The following is a 20,677-nucleotide window of genomic DNA, read 5'->3' as shown; positions in this document are numbered from 1 at the left end:
GCCTCATACCTTTTGGCCTGTCCCTGTCTCCGCCGGCACAGACACACACTCACACACACACACCTCTGCACACATCCTGAACAACAACAGTCCTATAGACCTGGGTCTGTCCATTACCACTCTGGTTCTAATGAGCGATCACAACAATTTACATTTGGCCTGCGGTAACCTCCCTCTATTTCTGCTAGTGCACAGTTGGGTTTGCAAAAGACAGATAATGGTATAAACAAAGCCAGAGGTAGTGATCTCAGTGCGCATCATCTGTACCTCTATAAACCCGCCAGACTAAGTCATAACAGGGTTTTGACAAGCGCTATACATAGGAAAGCATGAGGCAATGGGCATGCAATGTTAAAATCATGCCCCCCACACATCCCATCTGAATTCAGATTTGGAGAGGGATTGTTAAAACACTGACGTGGTGATTCATTTTAGGGAAAGGGAGCATAATAGGACATGGATGGCATAAATACTCTGAAAAAGAACTTTGTGGAAAAGCTATAATTGGATGTTTGTCAAAGTCGTTAACATCTAAAGAATCTTTTATTTCCACTGAATCCTATTTTTACGAGGAGAGTCAGGTCTCTTTCAGATTTTAACCTCTGCTTAACTACACAACTGTACATTTCTCTGTATTTTCATACATATGGTTCAGCATTAGGAAACCCCTTTCCAACCACGAGCGCTTTACCCAGATGCTTAAGGGGGATCCACTGTCACACGACAGAGTCTCCCGGTCTCTGTGGTGTTTCCACACCCTCTTATGCTTTGATCTCTCTGTACACACCCCATCCAGAAAATCCAGACCATGCTGAGGCAACTGTGTTTTCCGGCCCCCTCACAGGGAACGAGCAGCCAGTCACACACATGAGCTCTCCAGCCCATACATGTCTCTCGTGCCAGTGTGTTTGTTTAGGGTGTGCTGTCTGGGAATCACTCATGGAATCCTGCCTGTCCATTTTTTGGGGGGGTTAAAGGTCCTTCATTGTTCATGAGAATATTTACATGTTGTACATTTTGTGGTTCTCTTATTTTGAAATTAAATTCTTCTTTTGATCTTGGTCGTCCAGTTGAGTCAGAGTATCACCTCCCTGGCAGGAAAGATGGAAAGTGTTGGAGTTACAGATGGTGTGTTGGATGGAAAAAAAAGGCACTTAGGCATGTGTAATATGACAACTGTATGTGGTAACGTGAGACATAACTCCAATTGATGACTTTGAACTTGATTCAGTAAGAACTCACCAAAGAACCGTAATTCATATCTGTAATTCATATTGGGTCAGTTATTCTCAGTTCAAAGATGAACCTGACAGTTTGCATTTTATTTATGATGAAAAAAATAAAACAAACATTCTTAAAGGTTATTTTGATAGTTTAGTTACCAACCTTATGGATTAATTTAATTTCTACTTAATTATGATTTGTTTGAGGAAAAATGAAAACGTCAACAAAGTGTTTGACAAAATCACTACATCAAGTATAGCAACCTTTAAGTTAAAATGCTGATCACTGATTTGTGTGTGTGTGTGTGCACAAGATAGTGTGTGTACGTGTGCGCATGCTTGTGTAAAGATAAGAGCCCATAGCTCTTTGGCGCTCAGTGGGATCTGCCTATATAAGGCTGTTCTATTCCTACTGCTTTTCCTTTGGGGATCTACTGCAATTGTCACTCACAGGACAATGCATGCCAGAGAACCCGGTAGGCCTCACCATCATATACCATATATTATATATATATAAACATGTACTTTTATCATTTTAAAAACAAGATTATTATATAGAACAATGGAAAAATGTACCAGTTGATGCTGTTTTTGAAAGGTTTTGTTTATTATCTGTGTCAACAAGCCCTGCGGTCAACATTAACTCCACAGATTTATGATCAAAACCTAGTGCGACTGGACGACTGAAAGAACGTGCTGCTCATATTAATGGACTTAAAAGTGAAGGCGTCATCCTCCTGATTGACAGGCTCATATGATTCTTTATTACAGTCTGTGCACAGAGCTAAAAAGTTTGAGGAGAAGAGCAGCCAACGACTCAGCACACAAGCGGCCCCTCTTCTTCTCTCAGCTCATGTCGTCCAATGGTAACAGAATAGGAAAAAAACCTTCACCCTGTTTTTTAAATCCTCTCCTATTCAGGGAACTACCAAATCTGGGATGACCTTGTATTTGTCATGGAATTATTGTGGAACTTTCTTCTTCAAAAGGATTTTTTCTTGTTCCCTCACAGATCTTTTTACGACACAAGTTTTCAGTTTTTGCTGCTCTTTGATTATTTTTTATATCATGGTCCGAAGGCAAGTTTTGGAAAGAGTGATGTGCTCTTGTGCCTATTTGCAGGCCAACTATAAATAGTCCAGCAGCCTACGCATGCTCATGTTTGATTGGAAATTGCAGTGCCTTGAGTCAGTGCAGTGGGGTATCTGTCAAAGGAGGCAAAGAAACTTGTGAATGGTGAGTTAAATGTATAAAAATGTAACTAATGAATAGGGCAGCATGTAAAAGAAACCTATTTTTACAAAACATCTCTTGCTGATGTTTGTGTTTCGTGTCAAACTATAGAAAATTATTATTATTGTATTTTGTTGTTTTCCTATGTTCAAATGTTTATGTGATGTAACTTTCAGTTTTTCTGTTATCAGTGTTGTGTTCACTCTTTTGTTCTCTTTTAGCTCATATTAATCTCTCAGGAAAGCCAAAAAAATAAGTGACAACACAAACTTTTTTTTCCTTGGAGAACTTTTTTTCTTGAGTATCTCTTTTTCTGGTGGGAAATGGGTTCGCGGAGAACAACACCACGCTCCACGTCTTGGAACGGAGGGTCCAGCAATGGGGATGACAGCGGTGGGACTAGCCGGCCGGGTGGCTGCAGCTACCTCTCTAACGTGAGGCCAGAAAACAGGTACTGATTCATGACTAACTCAGTGTTGAACTGACTAACTGCCTGTTAAACACCTCTGTGGAGAGGATATTGTCTAACTGTAATACACCAACACCTCAAGATTTTCCTAACCTCAGATGAAAGAGTCTGGCATGTTATTTCTTTGTTTGTTGCCATGGTCACCAAAGTTTAAATAAACTGCCGATTAAGAGCAGCATCTCAGTAATGCACCATGGGCCCCATTTCACATCAAGCAATACACTAACAACAGCTTCTGCATGGAAAGATTTGTTCATGTAACAAGGCGTGTTGACCTTCACGTCGGCCTCTTTCGTCATACATCAACTGATAATAATAGAAAGAGTTTTTTCAGACAATAATAGTTGTTTTTATTCAAGACAATACTACAGGGCAACTATCTGAACAGTGCCACTGAGTTGCCTATGTATTTCTGCTTAAGAATTTAAAAGAAACTAGATTTTGAATTTATTGTCACCCTGGTTTTGCCTTTATGAGGACAATTATTCACATGCTTTACTCTCATAATGTCCAGTGTCTTGTCACTACTAAATTATATCCGGAGGTCATTTTGTAGCAACTCATATGAACAGGTATACATCCTGTAAGTGCCAGTTTATCAACAGTAAAAACTATTTTTCAACATAAAAAAAAAGAAGTTACTTTTAAGCTAATTACTCTAATGTTTTTGTTGTAGATGCTGTAGATCAGAGCTTTGAATTCCATGAGCATGAACACCAGCAGTATGGACTGCATATAATATAACCCATACATAACATGCATATTATTTAGAAGTGTAACTGTCTTTAGCATTAGCATCTTGTTTTGCTTGCTTAATCATGAGTAACATGCAGTGAAGTGTAACGGTATCCTTTAACTGTGCACTGACCAAACACTGAAATGGATGTCAACACCAGACATGGATCAACTGCACGTAATACAAGCATCATGATAATTCTCTTGTAATATGCATGGAAGCCCACATCAGTTCATATTAAGATATTAAGATATAATCTTGAACCATTATATTTATAGTGATGTGTTTCATTTCTGCAATTAATTTCATATGGACTGATGAGACCTCTCGCGGGAAGAACCAAAACACTACTCATACGTTTATGTGGTCTGTGTGAAATATATATATATATATATATACAGTATATATATATATATATACAGACGTGATTCAAGACATTGATTCAAACATGTTTTCCCCCCAAATTTGACTTTTGATGACCCAAACTTCCCAATTTTTTATGAAATCATGATCATGTCTCCATTTTCTTGCACAGGAGCACGCTCTGCAGTGTGATGGCACAGTTAACTGAGGAGACGCAGCCCGCCTTTCAAACAACCCTCAAGTCAAAAGCTGTGTCGGAGAATTGCAATGTGAAGTTCTCATGTGTGGTTACAGGTAAACACTGCCTCAAGCTGCTTCTTACAGGTTTAGCAACACTTTGCCAGGCCATACTCCAAATTTGTGTGATCTTGTGAAAATATACTTCAATGCGACACAATAATACACTGTACTTGATTAAAACAAATTGTCTAAGCAGCACGTTTATAAGAATGAAATAACTTAAAGGAAGCAGTTACACAAAATATTTACTATCTCTAAAAAAAGGCTCATTATACATCTGGTTTCACACATCTTGAGCAGCTGAAAATTATTCAGATAGCCAACAAGGCTGCTATAACACACCCAATCTTCTCTGACTGAAGATTATACATTATATCCTTATCCATACATACACTTGATGATACAGAACCAGAAAATTGTTTATCCTGATATTTTTCTCTTTTCTTTTTTTTTTTCAGGATACCCTGCCCCTCAAGTTAATTGGTACAAGGACGATATGCAGTTAGACAGATACTGTGGACTGCCTAAATACGAAATATTCCGCAATGGACAAAATCATTCCCTGCACATTTACAAGTATGTATGATTCAAAACAACAATAAGACACTGGTCTGCACAGAGATCAACATTGTGTTATTCTGTCTAAACTTTATATCAAGACATTTAAATCACTACACAGCAAAGGGCATTCTAATGGAGGCAACAAAACCAAGAGTATTATTTTAATCTGTCTGCTCCGAAGTAATCCAGAGTGTCTTGACAGTCTTGCTCATATAAGCCTATTAATAAAGAACTTATCCCCTGAGCAGGGTTTCCTTGTCACCAATGTTTAATTTTGTTGCGTCAATAATTGGTTTGCTTGGTGTAATTTTAATTAGGGTAACTTCATTTGGCTTTTCTGTGCAGCTGCACTGTGGAGGATGCAGCGATATACCAGGCCTCAGCCATCAACAGTAAAGGTATCGTGTCCTGCTCTGGGGTTCTGGAGGTGGGAGAAATGAACGAGTTCAAGATCCACCAGCGCTACTTTGCAAAGCTCAAACAAAAGGCTGAGCATAGGCGCAGGGAAGCAGAGGGTAAAGAAAACCAGGAGCCATTACGAACCATCAGTCCAGACCGTACACAGAGGAAACGGCGCTCCACAATGGAGGCCTTCCTTAGCATGCCAAGCTCCATGGAGGATGAGAGCAATGAGGAGAGCCCCCAGGCTGTGGCTGTGGGGACTGAGGACAGGTTGCAGGAGGCCACCGTGGAGGAAGTGGAGGAAAAGCCGGTCACTAATGGACAAGTTGTAAATGAAAATGGAAACAATGGCGGGACATACATATATGACAGCGCCCAGAAGATTTTCACTGCACACCAACCCAAAACTCCCTTTGTCAAGAAGAAGATTAAAATTTCAAACATTGCAAAAGTTGCAAAAGCAGATACACTAGGAGAGAGGGTGTCTGAGGAAAGAAAGGCAAAAGACGAGACATCAGCCTCTGTAGCTCTGGCCTGCATAGATCCAGTGCAGTCTGAGGGGAATTCAGAAGAAGTTATGGAAGTAGAGAAGCTTGTCAGTTCGACTGTAGATTCAGACTCCAGAAACGTGACAGAACAATGTAAGAAATCAACAACAGAGGAAGCAATGCTTGTTGAAAGGCCTTCAAAGGATGAAAACGTATGTGTTATGCCTTCACAGAGCACTGTTTCTCCTGCTGCTCTTATATCTACAAGTCATACTGTGTCAGGAACTGGAGGTAAACAAGCTGCAAAGTCTGAGAAGGAGGTTGGACACAAAGACAGAGAAGAAAATTTTGAAATGCAGAAACAAAGTCCTTACCTCAACATTACCTCAACACAAGTACAGTCAAGTGTTGCATCAACACCAATTATATTAAAGGAGGACATTATTAAAACAGAAGAAGCTACAGCCATGGATACTGATGAGAAGTCAGATACTTCCACTGGTGGATCTTTAGCACACAGAGACCTCAAGTCAGTGGACACAGCGTGTGAAAGCAGGACTGCTTTGCCTCAGCATCCATGTGGACAGGCTGGAGATCAGCTGTCTGACAAGGAAACAAGCCCCTGCCAAGAAAATGTGTCTGAGCCTCGGCCAGCCCCGCTGAGAGAGGTGAGTGAGCCTTTTCGCATGAGCTCATGAGTGCTTTGTGCTGCCAACACAGGCCTCATCAGTAACACAAGCATCCTGGCGCTATTCATAGCTATTTATAAGTACGCCTTCTTGTGTGACAAGAATGAAATGACGCACATGTTGACAGTTGTAAAAGGTATACTGATGCAATGCATTTGATATTGTAAGTTCAAAGGTCTCATAGAAAGCCAGTGCAGCATTTCTTAAGTTAGAAATTTGGAATTATACTTATAATTTGGCACTCTGTAATATTAGTACATGAACTAAACAGCAGATGATTAGCTTAGCTTAGCACACACAGGAATACAGCTAGCCTGGTTCTGTCAAAACATAATTTAGTTGGTTTTACACTTTGAGTTTTGTACAAATCAGACAAACAAGGTATAATGTGTTAATAGGTGAGCTTTAGAGGTGCTGGTAGGCGGATTTTATTATCTTTAGGCAAAGCCAGGCTGAGCGTTGCCCCCCCGTTTCCATTCTTTGCAAACTGGCTGCTGGCTGTAACCTTCGAATACATTTAATGGACAGAAAATAAAGTTGTATTGATTTTCCCATCTAACTCTCTAGTTTTTCCCCCCAGAAGGCAAATAAGCGTATTGTAAGCAAAACTATAAGCAAACTTTTCCTATAAAAGTGAAATGGATAGTGTGATGGGGACCTGACTGATGATGTGAGTGCAAAGAAACAGAAGATATGAATGCTACAATGTTCTCTTGGATGACAAAGTCCTCAATCATCACTTGAACATTTTGCTGCTATGGGATTGTGAATCTTTATTGCACACTGCTTCTGCAATCATCCTGACCTCAGCTGCATGGCTGGATACTGACGGCACTGAGACCTGAGACAAAGCACTGCATGGCTGAAGCACCTCTTAAAATTATTCACATTCCTTTCTGGCCACACTTAAATGTAAAATACCAACCTTCCTCCTGAACAGGCCTCACCATGTCAGACTGAGACAGACGGAAATTAGGAGAAACGAGCAGATATGCACTTTTATGTGTTTTGAATGTATACTGTACAATTTTAAAAGCTAAATATTTTAAAGTCAGTTTGATGGATGCATTTTGAGGCACTATCAAGTCTTAGTTGGAGTCACACACAAATTGTAGTTAATACATTTGCATTGGATTTACATTTAAGAGATGTTTTCTGAGTCTGTGTCCTCAGATTTGTTTACAAGCATCTCTTACATCCACCAACAAGAATGCAAGTATTAATATGGCTATGGATATTTGGACTTTTTTCCCAGCCATATGAATTTGTCCAACATTACCAACAGAGCAGGTAAAGGAAAGGCCACATGTTACCATCACTAACTATATCTCTTCTCTGGTTCATAAATTAGCTTTTGCTCTAAGGTCTTTCCATTCCTTACTCTGTTTGTTGCTGGTTACACTGTTGCTGTTTTTAAAATTACATGTGTTTAATCCATGTCCTGCATAGCCAGGGATAAGGGACTCAGCATTTACAACATGGAAACCTCTGCTTGTTTTATGTCCCAAGGTTACACAGGCCCACACAAAGATGAACAGGAATGATGCACCTGTCAACCTTGAGCTTCCACGCACCCAGTGTACGATGGACGCACAACCACCACAAAAGACTCCATCAGAAAGCAAGGCCACAACAGATGACATCCAGACCCCGTCTTTGCACTGTGGTCTTCAAGCAGCCATTGACAAAATGACACAGGACACATGGGATCATTCCAGAGGATCAAATGAAAGCCCTATGGTCCTTTTTACAGACCTACAGAAGTCACCCTTTGAAAGCCCTGGTGCTGGTGAGAACACCCCAGGGTGTAACGTTTCGCCCACCGCCCCACAAAGCCAAGTTGATACAGCTATAAAAACTGTTGAAGGGACAGAAATACAAGCTGATGAGGAGGTAGAGGGTAACAAGGTAGGTAAGTTATTAGCTGAGCCCCCAAATGAGAAGATAGTTGAGATGGAGACTGAAACTGCTGCTCTACATATGGTTGAACAAACTAAAACGAAAAAGACCAGGGATGTAGTGGGTAAAGATTCTGATGTTGTCACTGTAGAAACATCTTGTAAAGAGAAGAATGAACCGATGTCAAAAGTGGCAAGCAGTTCAGAATTACATAATCTAAAGTCAGATGAATTTCCGACTGCTATGCCACACTTAACAAATAATCCAGAAAATACAAACACATCACAGCAAATTATAGGTTTCAATGAAATTCCAAAACCTGTATCAAAAGTCATATCTATTGCTGAACTTCTGAGATCACAAATAAAGGCTCTTGACCTCACGCTAGCAAATTCGATGTCCACCATACCAGTTCAGACTGACTTTGTACAAGAACCTACAACAACTGCTTCAAAGACATGTCAGGAATTAAGAGATGATGACAGAAAATGTAAACTGGAAGTCAAGACATCAATACCTGGCAGGAAAACGGAGGCAATTATTGACGATACTCCTGCCACAAACATAAAGGTAACACTTACAACAGTGCGTCATCAACTAAGTAAAACTGAGCCACCTGCTCAGGCTTTACAAAAACCTCTCCTTATAGAGACCACAGGACCTCATGGCGGTGCCAGCAAATATAATAAGGGCGTTATGGACATCGGCCAGGAAAATGGAACATCAAGTCAGGTTCCTTCTCATTGCCCAGTTGTTTCCCTCACTGAGAGCGAAAATGTCAAACACAAATTTCTTCCTTCATCTTCAAAGGATGAAGTGACCAACAGACCTACATCTATTTCAAACCTATCAGGAACTGTCAGTCAAGGATCTGGGACTCTTATAAAGGCAGATGGTCAGGAGTCAAATATTACTATTTTGGAGCATGCCCAAGATGAACCTGTTCGAGGCAAAGACATGGAATCGACACAAAAGTTAACTCCAGAGATTAAACTCAATAGCAGAACTGAAAGGGGGATTACTGAAATTAATTCCACAACACGTCTAGATCGATACAAAATGGAAGAACTTAACACAAACAACAGTTCTTTGCAGAGTGTCCAAAAGTTTCCCACTCAAAGTGTATTTAGCACTGATACACAAGAGAGTACACAGGACAGCTCTATGGTTGAGGAATTTTCAAGGAGAGACTCCTTAACCAATCCAACTCTTGAGGCTAGTCCATTGTTAAAGAAAAGAAATTGTGTTTCACCTATTCCTTCTGCTACTCCACAAGAGCTGGCCTCTGGAGCCCGCCGCAAAATCCTAACACCCAAGGCCAAACCCAAGGAGGCCGCAGAGGCCACTTCACCTGTTGATAACCAAGCTCAGAAAAAGGAGGTTTCTACCCAGAGCAGCAAGCTTTCCACAAGTCCTGTGACCCCCTCTGTGTCTCCAAGTCTGTCTCGACGGTCACATCTACTTCAGCCGGCTGGTGAGCAAACCTCTCCCGTAGAGAGGCGTTCTCCGCTCTTGAGCAGGAGAAAGATTGCATCGGAGACACAAGCACCGAGTCAGCAGCTCACTGAGGAGATCAGCACCCTGAAAACTGAGGGGAAACCTACAGAAAAGGACAAGCACAACCCATTCAAAGGTAAAAAACCCTCTTCATGTCTGAATAATATTTTTCAGTGTGGTTGCTGGAAGATTTGCTGTTTTAATAGATAATATTACTATGTGTAGAATATGAAATGTTTTTTTATATTGGCACCCCCCTGTGGTAGTATAAAAAAACCCTCACTGTGTCAGACAGCAATGCATGTTATCAGTCGCCTGATAGACATGATTCACAGGGTCCTTAAGAGTGTACCCAAAACCAAAGAAAAGTATAATAAAGTATAAAAGACAATATATTTTTGCCATTTGAAAAAGTAATGCCCCCTTTTTTTTTTTTTTGCATAAACAAACAACATCCGTGTTTAAATGTTTAAACAACAATCTTTATGTAGAGTCCTTATATTTATTTTTCAAAGAATTGAGACCAATATACATACTGAGCAGGACATTACAATTATAGCATTAACTTGTCAGAGTTAACTCTCTGGTGAACAAACTTCATGATGATGACATTATTTCTAAATCACCTCAACCTCCTGGTTTGGTCTTTCTCCAGTGTCCCTTCTTGTTACTTGTTAGCTGGCATATTTTATTTGCGGATACACACTGATGTATGGACCTGGCTGATTTATTGTTAGCTCTACTCAAATGTACAGTAGCCAGTCGGACTGTGCTGATCAACTGTAGGTAACAGTGCACTGGGGGATGGAAGCAAGGTGTGCAGACATTTTATACTGTACATTCAACTGTTCAGCTTGTGCAGCAATCAGACTGACTCTTGCAGACTCATTTAATCCAAAATGTCACAAATTTATTTTAATTTAGCATACTTTTTTTTTTACCAAAAAGAAGAGCTACTTTTCATTAATCACACTGAGCCTAAAATTTTAAATAGCTTCATTTACTCTCTTCCAATACACAATTACTCACAGCTATATATTTGCTAAATGTTGGCTTCATCATAGTCAAGGAGCCTTTGCTATGTGGTTTATACAGCATATAGCAAACAAATATCAGAGTGGATACATCAAGGTTGCTTGATACCTAATGGTGTGTGTCTTTACCATGTTGTCTGTGCTCGGTGTCTCTCCCTCCAGCTCCTCAAGTTATTCGCAAAATCAGGGGTGAAACCTTCGCAGACACCTCAGGACACTTGAAACTGTGGTGCCAGTTCTTCAATGTTCTTAGTGACTCTACGATCAAATGGTACAAAAATGAAGAGGAGATTGCTCAGATTAAAAGAAAGTGAGTACTCTAAAGAATACAAAGAATATCACAATAAACTGAATATTTGGAAAGATTCTTTGAATGTATTACTTCTTATGAAATATTGTGTTTTTTTGTTTGTTTTTTGTTTTGTTTTTTTTTTCAAATAGAAAGGTTTGAATGGGAAAAATAGCTTTGAAATTACTTGAAGTAACGTAGAAGTGCCTTTACTGTAATAACAGTTAGGCTTAAATCACACTTAAATCAACAAATGCACAATGCATGATGGTATATATTACTTAGTTATTGATCAAATGTTGTACGGTACTTTTCATGATGCATTGTGGGATACTAGGGTATAATAATTCTCAATTCGTACAGCACTACAAAATGGTGAACTCAATAAATAATGGACGATACAGGGAGTAGTGGGTGATTTCAGACACAGCCACAGTCTCATAAAAAAGGATTCAGACCACCAGGGATTCATACGTCATATAACTAAGGAACCAATCTCTTAACTTGCGGGGCCAGGGGTGGGCTAAATAAACTAGCTAGAGTTCGCATTAACACAACCAGTAACACTGTGTGAGCCACTGCCAGCTCCAAGCTAACGAACAGCATTAACAAATAAAAGATGCTAACTATGCTAACTGTACTGGTATGTCTGCTAGTTGTCGATTTTGGTGTACTGAGGCTCAAACATGTAGCTGAGTCTCTCTCATGTATCCTCTAACACTAACCATCTTGGTAATCTCTGATCCTTCACCAGTCACCAAAACCTTGTCAGCACAGAGAGCAAGAGTTTACATTAGCACAGCCACTTACACTGTATATTAGCCACTGCTAGTTACAAGCTAACAAAAAATATAAACAAAAAACTACTTACCATTCAGATACATCTTCTAGTCAATAAACTCCTCAAAAACTCCTCAGTCTCCATCTGACTGAGGCTGAAACGTGCCTGAGTCTCTCCATTAATCATATTGAAACACACAACTGTTTCACCTGTCAACCTCGCGCACGCAGCGGTGGTGGGCGGGGCATAAGGCCTGATCCCGATTTTTGAATGAGGAAATAAGCAGCTATGAGCTTACAGCCCCAGTTTTTGACTTTTTTTTCTCTTTTTAAACCTTTTTAAACCATGTTAAACAAAATATTAATCATGGCAGAGTATTTTTTACATAGTTTAAATCATGTCTGGAGAGGAACTTTAAACATTCTGTATGATGATTTGTTATTTATTATTTATTTGTTTCTCTCCCAGTGCAGGGGATGAAACTCAGGTCAATCTTGCCATTGTTCAAGCATCATGCAGTGACTCTGGTGTTTACGGATGCTCAATCACAAATGAATATGGGACAGATTCAACAGACACACTACTTAGTACAGATAGTATGTGCTTCTACCTTACATTTGTCATAAACCAAACATTTTTTATTTGCTTTACCTGGCTACAGCATGTCTTATTCTGTTCTCTCTCTCACAGTATTAGCAGGAATGTCCCTACGTGAGGATCTTGGTGGTAAGATAAGATTTTGCGTGTTTTGATCACTTTCTTTTTTTCTTTTTTTTTGGGTAGCGGTCCTGCATACCTATCTTGCTGGCATCCTTATACTCTTTTGCATGTTCTTGTTTTACAGTTGGAGAAGAAATCGAAATGACACCCCTGATATTCAGCAAGGGTGTGGCTGACTCAGGCATCTGGGCCAACAAATTATTTGGCCGTATAATGATGCAGGAATCTCATATTGGTGATGGCTGTTCTCATAAAGTCTGGAGGGCAAAAGTCATCTATGGTCTGGAGCCCGTGTTTGAGTCTGGTAACACATGTATCATTAAAGTACGCAACCCTATCGCCTATGGAGGAAAAGAAGAAAGCTGCCTCGTGGAAAGAAACCTGGACATTGTCAAGCAGGTATGTAGGAAAGGTTTGATTTTGTAATTTATCCATGCCTTCTTGAATTTAAATACATCAACCAGTAAACTGACAATTCCAGCTTTAAAGGGAATCAGTGAGGTGTCAACCCTGCCACCCACATAGGATTACTGTGGTGCTAATCAAAGGAAGATTTAACAAATTTACTTGTGTAGGTTGAGCTTATCTTTACTGGCTGTCCTCCAATGTTCTGCTTACAGGAGTGTAAAATTCAGAACTTGGCTCGTGAATACTGCAAAATCTTCTCTGCAGAGGCAAGAGTGATTGAAAACTTTGGTCCCTCTCTTGAGTGAGTACAATCACTTTACTCTAAATAAAAAAGTTAACATCCTGGGTATTCTCTACAGCACATGGACCATGAAGGCTCCCTAAAAATCATGTACATCATGATCGATCTTTGTTACACAGGGTGCTTCCAGTCTACCTGATGTACCGACCAGCTAACACCGTCCCCTATGCCACAGTGGAAGCTGATCTGACAGGGGTCTATCAGAAATACTCTGTCCTCGATCATACAGGCAGAATAGATGTGAGGACTGGCTCTGTGGTTGAGCAGAAATGCTGTGCCCTGCAGCACTGGATCTTTCAGTGGACCAATGGCAATCTGCTTCTCACTCGGCTTGAAGGTAAGCTGACACCTGAATTCAGCAGAGCAATGTGACGTCTACTTTTCCCCCAAATGTGCAGCTAAAGTAATTAAGAATATAATGATGCTGTGGGAGAGAGGATGCTGTGAAAGCGTGGCCACCTTCCTGGTTCATCCCACATTATGAAAAAAATACGCATTTACCAAGTTTGTGTTAAAATCAGTAGCCAGAATGCAAAGCTCTAAACTGTCTGACAAGTTTCCCACCTTAGCCACCTCATAACTGTAAGAAATAACATAGAATAATGCATGCAGTGAGGAAGAATTGTGAGATGAGCTACTTCAAATTTTAACTTCTCAACCCTTCTCCAGAGGTTAAAGAGAGGCACGAGTGTTTCAGATCCATCACACGCCATTTTATGCTGATCAATTTTTAAGTATGTTGTGGTGCAGTTTTAGACTTAATGTGGTGGAAAATCACACGGCATGCCTGTCACATCTGAATATATTACCTGGACAGCAGAAAAATAAAGTGATTGCATGGTTTTATTTTGCAGGTGTTGACACTAAGATCACCAATGTTGGGATTTCAGTCAAATCTACGGGGTCAGTATATTTGTATTGTGTTGTTTTTGTAAATGACACTGTGAAAAACCTCATTTTACAGGTAATTTACATTTTGTTCTGATTTCGACTTTCGCGTTTGGTTTTGTCGTGTGTGTTGCTGCAGGCATCAAGGTCTATGTGTCGAAGGTAATCCCAAAGTGTTTGAGCAGTTTGTCTCCCAGCACCAGTGTAACTACTTCTGTGGTCTGCTTGGTCTGAGGTCACTAAAGGTCATGGACTCTTTATTGACACCAACGAAGGCCAAGGGTTCCAGGAGTCCGTTACTTCAGCGAAAGATGGCTGCTGGTTCTTCCAGCCCTCAGACTGGCAGGAAAGCTGCTGGCAGCCCCAGAATGCCAAGAAAGGCTGAGCCAGAAGGCAGAATGACCCCCACTAAACAAAAAGCTGCTGATGCTCCCAAAGTTGTTAAGATGGCATAGAATGAATATCTCTTAGAGATCACAAAGATGCACAGAAAGCGCAGGAGGAGCTGGAGGGAAGCTCGACAGCTGATGACACTTCCGAAGTATAAAACCTTTCAGAGACCGGGGAAGAAGATTAATAAATATGATGACTTAATTTAATTTTAACAGCCACCATTCCTTGCTATTATCACTTATTGTGGACTGATGCCCTCACATGTTGTGGTGAATCTATTGTGTCTTGCATTTATGTTCAAATCCTCGGGATAAAACTATTGTGTATTAAGAAGTAGTGGCTTTCCTGGGTTTGTATTCTATCAATCCATGTACCATTGGTCACAGATTGTGGATGCCAATTTCAGGTCAGAGTATTTGTACTATATTGACAAAAAACATTTTGGACTGAAGTGGCATTATATTTTGTCAACTATATGTGTAATTTTCACTGTAAGAGCACAAATTGTATTATTTGTAGTCACCCCTGTCAGTTCACGAAAAAAAAGAAAACATAACAGGGATATACAATAAGCCCCATGGTCACACCGCACGTTCTAAAGGCTGAGAGTAAACAACCATTTTTTTCATGTATCAATCAAAATGTAGCTTCACATGACACTGTTGTACAGTGGCTAATGGTGCTGTGCTTTTATATTGTAACCTGTCATGTTTACTTGCTGTTCTACATTGCACTGCATTTTTAGAAACCGCACCTTTGAATGCAACTGGCTGTAAAATAAAAGATACACTTACGTCTTGTACGTCTGGGGAAGCTGTGAAAGTGCATGATATGAGCTTTTTAAATATGAAGTGTCGCTCTTAATATAAATTAGCATAGGCCTACTATGGAGTGGGCTGAGTAATGAAAGCCATCCCACTCATGTCTATCAGATATCAGCATTCACTCATTATCATATACGTCTAGATAGATAAGGAAGTGTTATCTCACTGACTCCTATTATCTGAGAAGACTTTCTGTCATCATATTGACGTGCACCCATTATTTACAGCATGAGCTTCTATGAAAAGGGTTATTTTGGCAGATTAATCGAGTCAGTTCTTGCAACACTTAATTGTTAGCTTTATCTTCTCTAGCAACATCAGAATTTTACAAGAGCTGGAGCATCAAAGTGGAGCATGAATGCACAACACAGCTATCTTAGAATAAGACTAGATCATCTGAAAAATGACAGACCTTGACTTGTTGGCAAAGAAAAAGACAAAAATACGAAAGTCACTAAGTGTCAAAAACAAGAGTAAAAATTAAACAAGACTCGGTCCTGCTAGCAGCTCTGTGAGAGATAACCAGCTAAAATGTGAACATGCTAATGTTTAGCAGGTAATTTAGGTTTAGATGAGTTTTAGCAGATCTCATTTTTCAATCAGCATTAAACACAATGCACAGATGAAGCTGATGGAATGTCATGACTTTTTCAGGTATCTATTCATAAACTGGAATATTAGACAAATCGAAATATGACCTGATTATGCTGGTTAGAAAGTCAAATGATTACAAACGTTATTGTACTTCATCCCTAGGGGGACATGAATGTGTATACCAAATAGAAAATATTCAGATATAAAGCTCATGGTGGCATTAGATTTAATGTCAGACGATCACGAAAGTCAGCAGGATCCATTGTCAGTCTGTACAAAAAAAAACAAAAAAACTTACATCCCATATTCACTCACAGATCCAGAATATTTTGCTTTCATATGGAGTAAATACATGACAGCATTCATCACTTTATGCTTAAACCTGTTATGAATATCTAACATAAGAAAAGATATTGTAGCCAGAGATAAAAAAAAAAAAAAGTAAAGAAAAGAAAAAAAGATTTGCATGCTTAATAGCACTACCACTCAGGGGCAAATCAGATTCCTTCACAGTTATTACAGAATGACGTGTTGCTCGCAACCAGTGTGTGTTTGGGAGGTGAAAGGCTAACTTCATCATGATAATCATTTGTGATTCCCAGTCATTAGTGAGTCATCGCTTATGTAAGCGATGGCCTCACGCACAAGTGTGAACAGTACCGGGAAGCTAAATGCACACTGAACCAAAAAGTTCACTTAGAGTCTCTTCTGATGCCGTCCATCAGCATTAGAGGGTCAGTTGGTGTCAGCAAAGGGAAGAGATCACAGGTTTTAGTGGGAGGTAGCTGATGATCCTGTTGTGTGGTATTTTCTAATAATGTGTGATATGTCTACTGGATTGGCAATAGGACAAAGTCTTCTTCCTTAAAAAGAAAACTTTTTTTAAGTTATTGTTAATTTCCATCACTTGTTCTAAACCTGAACCCAGTCTTCTCCATTCATTACTCTATTCAGAGGATCGGGGTGTGTGTTTGTACCAGCCACACGAAAGGTATCTTATAGATGATGACACGCAGAGGTAACAGACGGGATGTAGTGTGACTGAGGTGTGGTAACAACATGGAGAAGATTGGGCATATCATGAAACAAGACAATCCTGCCACCTACTGTTAGTTCAATCACCAGACCACTGATGAAAAGTAAAGCAAGTGAAAAAGTTGGTTCACTTGATTTATTTTGTGTGGAGATCCTGAAGTGAATGGCAAAGATGTTAAAAGCATCTCTCAGTGTCTGTGTCATATCTGTTGATGCCAAATGTTACTGCTATTACAGTTTTTACTCTGTATTAGTTTAGCAGTTTTCAAATTGGCAATGATGAGAAAATATAATTCAAAGAGGGAATATATTATAATGATCCTTGATTTTTTTATGACACAAAATATGCACACAATTAAAAGTATTAATAGAGTACGTAAAAGTATGTACGTAAAGGTTTATCCACAATACTGTCACTGACTGACAGAAATATGGAAAACGTATAGATATCACTTTGGAAATGATCTCAAATCATCCTGTATCATCTTTTCACATCGTCATTATCTTTGTGTATTTAAAATTTTGTCTTGTTTAATTTGTCTGAGAGGAATGACATCAGACACTGAGACGTACATTAATCCGACTGTTTCCAACAAGACATTAGAGACAAAATTATGAGCGAAGCGGGGAAATTACAGAGTAAAGATGCATTGGCACAGCTCTTCACTCTGCACTGAGTAGCTCTGTTATAAAGAGCACTGGATCAATCTCGGTAATCTCAGCATTAATACCCATGATAAGACACACCAAATGAGAAAATTGTTAGTCTCCAACTGAAGAAATTTTGCATGTACATTTAGGTCTAAGTAATTGCCATTTCATTTAATAAGACATAACGTTGAGTTAATGTGAAGTTCTAGCACTCAGAGCCTGGGTCTTTAGCACATTAAACACATTTGCAGCATTCAGTCTCACATTCAGACTCATTGTGTATCAACATGTAAAAAATACTCCGCACAAAAGATCTTATTTGCATTTCATTTTGATAGTTTTCAGAGATAACAGCGGCAATGTCAACAGAAAGGAGAAAATGGATCTATGAAAGCTGTAAATGCCAGGATACAGAATAATATCTTAACATTCAACCAGACATTATTTGTACATCGGTGGCACAGTTAGAAAGATCTCATTAAATCAAATGGGAAAAAAAGGGGGAAACAGAAACAGTGACGAGCAAGTATGGGTTCGAAGAACCACCCTCACACAAGGCTGCCTGGGATTCTGACCTCACATTGTTGTGCCTGACTGACCTCAATTACCACTGGCGGGCCAGGGTGGTTGTGACCATTTAGGCAGATTATATGAAAAGGATCACACGTCCCTAAATGTCACAGACTAGTTGGCATTTGAAATAAGTTTTATCTCCAGTCCACCAAAAGTCGAAGGCTGCCACTGGTCTTCGTGCGATCGCTAAGTTGACTGTCAGTGCTGAGTTAATCTACCATATCACAGCAAGCTTTTGCTGACTGTTAAATAATGACATTCAGATGCATATCTCACATAATTTCCTCACATGGGAGAATTTAAAGGCTAAATCTGAATAAAATCAGTGTTGTCTAAATACTCTATGTATATGCATGTGATCAAGGCAGAGGAAAATGAGGTGGGGATACCAGATGAATCCTCAAAACAATATTGTGATAAATGGAGAAAAAATTGTTCGATTAAAGATATGTTTTGCAGACAGCTCACCACAGCAACCTCTTGTGACAGCTGGGTGTCAGAAAGGTATCTGCAATATCTGCAACAAAATACCTGGGCTATCACCTGGAATCTATACTTAGTAGGGACATTCATATTCAAAAGGGATTATGAATGAATGACCTCTAACATCTTCAGTGGATGACCTAATTATGGTTCTCACAATATCGTTCAGTGCTCTTGGTGGATGTAGTTAAAAATGTACAAACAAAAAACATGATCCTTTAATATCATTGTTAAAGGCTCTTTGCACAGAGGGGAGGGTTGCAGTAGAACTGATAAAGGATATGCACTAACCACAACATCCTCAGTATGAAGCAGGGTAAATCATCATCTTCAAGTTCTTAAGAGGTTACAACAATCTAACAGTGTAAAGCATCACAAACCAACTGTGAAATTGAGTTTTGTGAACAGTATTTACACTCTGGTTTTTTGAATTATGCTTAGATTCAGTGTATATGGAAGTATGAATTCAGACAGCCAAAGATGATTAAAATTTTGCTCTTTAAGGCATATACAAATACATAGCAATTTGAGGTTAGAAACTGCTGAGAAGAATAGACTGTAATGACTAACTGAACCCTGCAGTGTGTGGGAACTTGACAGTTGCTGTTATTCCATAAATGCACTTGGGTTCTCATGCATGCAGGTACAGGTTGTACTGTGCAAATAAAATGTTTTGTTACAAATATACATGTGGGCTACATCATTTCTTAACATTACACTGTAAAGGATACAAGGTAACTTAAATCCTTGGTCATTTGGTTTGGATTGGACAATCTTCATTATTAAAATCTAACTCAGGGGACAAAAATGAATATGATACTCTTTGGGACTGTTAATGAATAATCCTGTGAATTTAATTTTCAAATTGTTATATGTTTTTCTTCAGTTGATAAATACAAAACTTTACTACTGACTTTACTACTGCAGTTTTTTTTTCAAATGTACTTTGAGGTGAATTTCCAAAACACCACATTAGTATGACACAGACCCTGTCATTAGTGATGTACATGTGTATCCCTGTTGACACTGTGTCACAGGAAAACCAAACAGTGTTGCTGACCCACAATGTATTGGGGAAAACAAAACATAATTCATAAAAACACACAGTAAACACTGTCTCAGCACATGAAATTAAAATGAACTTTTAAACATGGGGGGAAAAAACATAATTAAATAGACCGATGTGTCATATAAATACCAACATAAAACCTGACTTTTTCACATGTGACATATGTGTTATTAATAATCTCCATAGGCTGAGTCAACAACCAAAAATGTCTGATTGGTTTCAGGTGTGTGGTCACCAGTTATGTTATCACTTACTCAGTCAAACGCACTTCCTCTAGGAAATTAGATCTGGTCCACGATAAATGAAAGCAGTTAATAATTAGGTGTAATGAAAGCGTCTCACTTCCCAACAGAGATGTTTGTTTTCTGTGACTTAGATTATTACAGTATTGATTATGAGACAGCCCATGTGTTAATTAAGGTTGTAGTGGAAAGTAAACTCACCTACATTCGCTTTATACACCATTTTATTTGCAGAATAGAGTTGACCAACGTTTAAAGGCAGCCATTAATATGTCATAAATTATTAATTCATAGTGATTGCTTATATTGGCTGCTGTTTGAATTATGATACTGACTGAGTCATAATATCCATATCACTCATAAGCCTTACTTCATTTGACTGACAATTAGAAATAGAGAGATTGTTTGTTTTTAAAGCTATACTCATTTTATCGAAACAGTGGCTCAAATGACTGTATCGTCTGAAAGGGGTCGCTTGTACAGACAAATTTGTGGAGAAGTAACACCCAGCTTTTTCTACAGAGCATTCAGTGTCCATCAGCTCAGCATTTTAGGCACATACAAAAAGTTCAGATAAACTCTGATAGAGTGA

The 20,677-nt window shown here is 39.2% G+C and overlaps 1 protein-coding gene across 2 annotated transcripts; it reads left to right on the top strand.

Annotated features, from left to right (window-relative positions):
* Positions 1 to 1,660: 1,660 nt before the first annotated feature.
* LOC111222261 (alpha-protein kinase 3-like) lies at positions 1,661 to 15,412 on the top strand. 2 transcript variants are annotated; one of them, XM_022745939.1, is made up of 14 exons: positions 1,661 to 1,699; positions 2,678 to 2,907; positions 4,197 to 4,318; positions 4,723 to 4,840; positions 5,171 to 6,383; positions 7,914 to 9,936; positions 10,997 to 11,144; positions 12,373 to 12,500; positions 12,595 to 12,630; positions 12,749 to 13,023; positions 13,245 to 13,333; positions 13,453 to 13,670; positions 14,188 to 14,236; positions 14,361 to 15,412. In XM_022745939.1, the coding sequence occupies exons 2-14, from the start codon at positions 2,780 to 2,782 to the stop codon at positions 14,674 to 14,676; spliced, it is 4,863 nt and encodes a 1,620-aa protein (XP_022601660.1). In that variant the 5' UTR covers positions 1,661 to 1,699; positions 2,678 to 2,779; the 3' UTR covers positions 14,677 to 15,412. The 2 variants fall into 2 exon arrangements, with proteins under 2 accessions (XP_022601660.1, XP_022601651.1); XM_022745930.1 differs by lacking the exon at positions 1,661 to 1,699 and adding an exon at positions 2,326 to 2,459.
* Positions 15,413 to 20,677: the final 5,265 nt, after the last annotated feature.

This window comes from Seriola dumerili, unplaced genomic scaffold (genome assembly GCF_002260705.1).
Source record: "Seriola dumerili isolate Sdu_G_001 unplaced genomic scaffold, Sdu_1.0 BDQW01000003.1, whole genome shotgun sequence".
In the NCBI taxonomy this organism is placed as follows: domain Eukaryota; kingdom Metazoa; phylum Chordata; class Actinopteri; order Carangiformes; family Carangidae; genus Seriola; species Seriola dumerili.
The sequence above is the reverse complement of the archived record's forward strand: the minus strand, read 5'-3'. Positions and strand labels throughout refer to the sequence as shown.